Source organism: Parambassis ranga, chromosome 21, assembly GCF_900634625.1.
Source record: "Parambassis ranga chromosome 21, fParRan2.1, whole genome shotgun sequence".
In the NCBI taxonomy this organism is placed as follows: domain Eukaryota; kingdom Metazoa; phylum Chordata; class Actinopteri; family Ambassidae; genus Parambassis; species Parambassis ranga.
The window spans coordinates 3,447,461-3,451,997 of NC_041041.1; the positions used below are offsets into that span (position 1 = coordinate 3,447,461).

The 4,537-nt window shown below is 39.6% G+C and overlaps 1 protein-coding gene across 1 annotated transcript; it reads left to right on the plus strand.

Annotated features, from left to right (window-relative positions):
- Window positions 1-601: 601 nt before the first annotated feature.
- LOC114426813 (CD209 antigen-like protein E) lies at window positions 602-3,494 on the plus strand. Its single transcript, XM_028394456.1, has 6 exons — window positions 602-662; window positions 765-833; window positions 1,071-1,250; window positions 1,605-1,747; window positions 2,771-2,874; window positions 3,246-3,494. Exons 1-6 carry the CDS (start codon window positions 602-604, stop codon window positions 3,391-3,393), a joined length of 705 nt encoding a protein of 234 aa, XP_028250257.1. The 3' UTR covers window positions 3,394-3,494.
- The last annotated feature ends 1,043 nt before the right edge of the window (window positions 3,495-4,537 follow it).

A 4,537-nucleotide genomic window follows, 5' to 3' on the forward strand; every position in this document is an offset into this window, starting at 1 on the left:
GTTGCTTCACTAATGTCACCCAGAGCACATCCGGTTATGACTTTCAGAATAAAACTCCAGTCTTACAGTCACTTCCTGTTTTGTTTGAAGCGTTCACTCAGGTTCTCTTTATTTATTGTGCTCAAATTAACAGCTTTAATTTAGTTATCACAATTAGAATAAAGAAAAAAAACAACTGTTTTGTTTTATCACTCAAAATGGTGTATTCCACAAATTTCTGGACTATCTAGTATACAGAGTTACACAAAGATAATTATCTTTAACATTACTGCAAAACTACTTGGAACATCATACATAACTTCCTCCTAATAATAGATGGCATGCCCATCTCTGAATAAATCTGTAGCAGAGCTGATCACTTCACACTAATAATAAGTCATTATAGTCAAACCACTGTCCGTTGTTTATCACACAAAATAGTGTGTTCCAGGAATCCTATATTATTATCTATGCAGTTTGTCTTGTCTTTACTATTTTGCAAAATGTGGTGAACACCGGTGGAACATGTGACTTCCTCTGACTGACCACCGCCAGTTTCACGTGTCACAGCAGTCTGTGCTGCAGAACTGATTGTGCTTCAAACCTTACACTGATTCAAGTGATGGAGGAAATTTACATTAACGTCAAACCTGTCCATCCAAAACCTTCTACAAACCACACAGGTGAGAATAAAGTGGCAGAAATGTGTTTGTTGTTATCACAGTTTACTACACTGGTTTAATTTCTGTATTTTCTCTGTTCAGGTCTGAGATGATGTTTTGTAGCTGCCATTGTCTGTTCGGGGCTGCTGAGTGTATTCCTGCTGGTTGGGCTCATCACCCTTGTGTTCCTCTGTAAGTCTGATTTTTCAAAGTCTTTAAGACTTAACTGGTCAGAAGTGATGAGAATTCAAGAAAGTGGTTTGAAGACGGATTTCTCTGTTTTCGTCTCTTCATTTCTTGACACTTTAAAACAGTTTCTGGCTTCAGATGTTTCATGCACTGTATTAGCAGGTATTTAAGATCTTGCAGAAGGGAGACAAATACATATGAATGTATAAGGTGATTTGTGGTTTGTGTTGTATGTCACAGATCATCACTCAGCCCGTGAGGCAGCTGCAGAGTTCTCTGCCATCAAAAACAACCTGACTGAGCGTCTCCAGGACAGTGCTGACAAACTTTCCTCAATGACTGAAGAGAGAGACCGAATGAATGCTAAGCTCAGAGCCAAGATAGAAGAGCTGGGCAGACTTCAGACTCTGTACAAAGAGAGTGAGTCTTTTTTTTCTTTGTAAAGACTGACTTTGTTTTAAAACCAAATGTAGTGTTTCAATAGCCTGACAAACCAGTGTTTATCAGGCTACCACACACACACACACACACACACTAGTCTGGTCTTTGTGGGTTTCAGTTAGATTTCCAGGGTGGTACCAACAGATGCAGAATAAACTATTTTTTTAGACTCTCTGTGGTTGCATGTCTGTCATGCAAGCAGAGTGATCAGAACAGTATAAAAAATTCAAGATGCTGTACAGTGCAGCAGGTATGAATGACCTTTATCAGTTTTACCTACATGACAAATCAGCAGATAATTTTACATTGTCTGTCATTTGATGTGTCTTCCAGAGACAACGTGTCCCTCAGGATGGACCTGGTTTGGTTGTAACTTTTACCTCGTCTCCTCTAAGTCTGGTTCCTGGGATGAAGGCAGAGAGGACTGCAGAGGAAGAGGAGCTGATCTGGTGGTGATAAACAGCCCTGAAGAACAGGTACAGTCTGCTTTGTGTTTGCACATCAATATTGACCTTCATACCTTCTTGACTAGAGGTTTTGATAGAGAGAGATGGAGCAGGGACCCCCTACTTTATTAAATACAATTGTGTTTTATTACACTAAACTAATGCCATGTATAAATACACTTTGTTATTGGGCTTCAGTATTAAGCTGTTCAAATTTATGTTTTAATTTTAAACAAACAAAATGTAACGGCCTTTTAATGCCACTTCCATGCATAAACATATATTACATACAATACTGAATCATAATATTGCAGTGTGCGTCCTAGTGTCTGGGATCTTTGTCATCTGGGGGTCTGAATAGGCTCTCAGTCAACCTGACAGAGCCACCGTGTGTGGTGGGAGAAGTCCACCACCATCTCCTTGGTCTTCTTCACATTGATGCAAAGGTTGTGTCCTCTGCACCACTGCACCAGGTGTTCCACCTCCTCTCTGTATTTTGACTCATCATTGTCAGTGATGCATCCTACTTCTGCTGTGTTGTCTGCAAGCTTCACTATGTGACAGCTGGGGTGTCCCACCCGAGCAGTCGTATGTCAGCAGAGTGAACTGGAGGGGGCTCAGCACACATCCCTGGGGTGAGCCGGTGCTGAGGGTGATGGAGGAGGAGATGGTGTTGTGGATCCTAACAGTCTAAGGTCTGTTGGTCCAAGTCCAGGACCCAGTTCCCCAGAGTGGGACTCAGACCAAGGGAGGAATTAAGAATGTTCATGACAAACAGCAGTGTTGGGCCCAACACTGCTGTTTGTCATGATCAAAACATCCTTAATAGTACCTTAAATAGATTTATAGGTCTGTCCTTGTGCAGCCATGTTGCAGGTGTATCTAATGTATGCTGGGACATTTCTCATTCTCCTTTGTTTGAAATATGGTCTTGTTGTGGTTTGTGGTTTTATTTCATGCCGTGTAATGACAGGGGAAAAAAAATTAAATGAAACATTGTATAGAACATACACATTCTGTGTTCATCTTGTTTGCGCTTTCAATGTTGAACAGGAATTTCTCTCTACATTCACCACTGAACAAAGTTGGATTGGTTTGACTGACAGAGATGAGGAAGGCAAGTGGAAATGGGTAGATGGGACTCCACTGACTCAGAGGTAAGTCTTTATTTTACTGGTTATAATCAATGTTGTACTTCTAGCATAGATGGAGGGGACACGTCCCCACCAATAATTTGATCCCCCATCTAAAAACAGATTTTCATTGGAGTGCAGAAAGGGTTAAATTCCAGTGGAATCTTAGGTCCCCACCAATGTCAAAAGCAAAGCTACACCCTTGGTTATAATAACTATAATTTTAAATGATTCACTTTTTATTGACATAGATTTGGTGCATCCACAAAGACTTTTATTTGACCATTAAGATGAAGAGTTATGTTTTATTTACAGATTTTATCATTACAGATTTGCATACATGTTTCTAGTCTAAATTGTTGATCGAATCAACAGTGTGATGACTCTGACTGCAGGTACTGGAGGCAAGGTCAGCCTGATAATGGAGGTGGAAATCCAGAGTTGGGTGAAGAGGACTGTGCTCATATTACTGACACTTCTTTGAATGATTTGTCCTGTACAGCTCGGCTGAAATGGGTCTGTGAACGTCGTGACTCTGTTTGAAGATCACACAAATGTTTTACTGTGTGAAAACAGTGTTTTCTTTTTTAAATGATTTACTTGTACTGCTCAGCATTTGTTGTTGCATTGTTTTCATGAATCTAATCCAGTGCGATCACAGTTAATGTGAATATGCTTCAATGTTCAGTTAATGAGATTTTTTGTCAACTAAAATTGTCTCAAAGGGTAAAATGGCTGCTTTCATATGTGGTATTTCTCCTGTTGGTACCACTAAAGTCGTTGCAAGCCGGTCAAAGCCTGCTGCAAAATTCAATGGAGGCCATAATGTAGCTAATGCTTTGTAGCAAATTTAATAAATTTACTTTCAGAGTTCCTAAAAATAAAATGGAGGATGTTATTGCTGGATAATTACTGGGTCACATATCTGAGAATAGAACTTTAATCTGCCTGATCCTATTCATGATGGATCAAAACATCATTTCAAAACAGTTTTTCTTTGTGAAGCTTTGCTGCACATACAAGTAACTTATACCACTGAAAGCTGCAATAAAGCTCTTTCATTTTATGGTTCCCTGTGTCGATAGTTGTTTTGGGCTTTGTAGCTGTGAAGTTACAGTATAGCTGTAATTTTAGTGGAAATTACTGTGAAATATATACAGTTAAACATTGTGATATAGTTCCAGTAAATTACTGTAAAAGATAAAGAGAAGACAAGCTGTACACACTTTGTTTTATCTTTATATTTCACATTACTGTTCTATAAACTCTACTTAACACCTATGGAACATGTGACTTCGTCTGACTGACCACCCACCAGTTTCACACAGTCACAGCAGTCTGTCCCTCCAACCTTACATGATGGAGGAAATTTACATACTTAACATGTATGGATCATGTGACTTCCACATAAAGACAGAGCAATAAGACTCACACCTACATTAGTCTGTGCTGCAGAACCGATCGTCCTTCAAACCTCACATCCATCTGAGCAATGGAGGAAATTTACGTTAACGTTGAACAAGTCAAACCTGTCCATCCAGAACCTTCTACAGACCACACAGGTGAGAATAAAGTGGCAGAAATGTGTTTGTTGTTATCACAGTTTACTACACTGGTTTAATTTCTGTATTTTCTCTGTTCAGGTCTGAGACGATGTTTTGTAGCCGTCATTGTCTGTTTGGGGCTG

Coding starts and splice junctions, on each gene's coding strand:
- LOC114426813 (XM_028394456.1), top strand. CDS start 602: ATGGAGGAAATTTACATTAACGTCAAACCTGTCCATCCAAAACCTTCT. Junction 663..764: donor ACCTTCTACAAACCACACAG/GTGAGAATAAAG, acceptor GATGTTTTGTAG/CTGCCATTGTCTGTTCGGGG. Junction 1,251..1,604: donor TCAGACTCTGTACAAAGAGA/GTGAGTCTTTTT, acceptor TGTGTCTTCCAG/AGACAACGTGTCCCTCAGGA.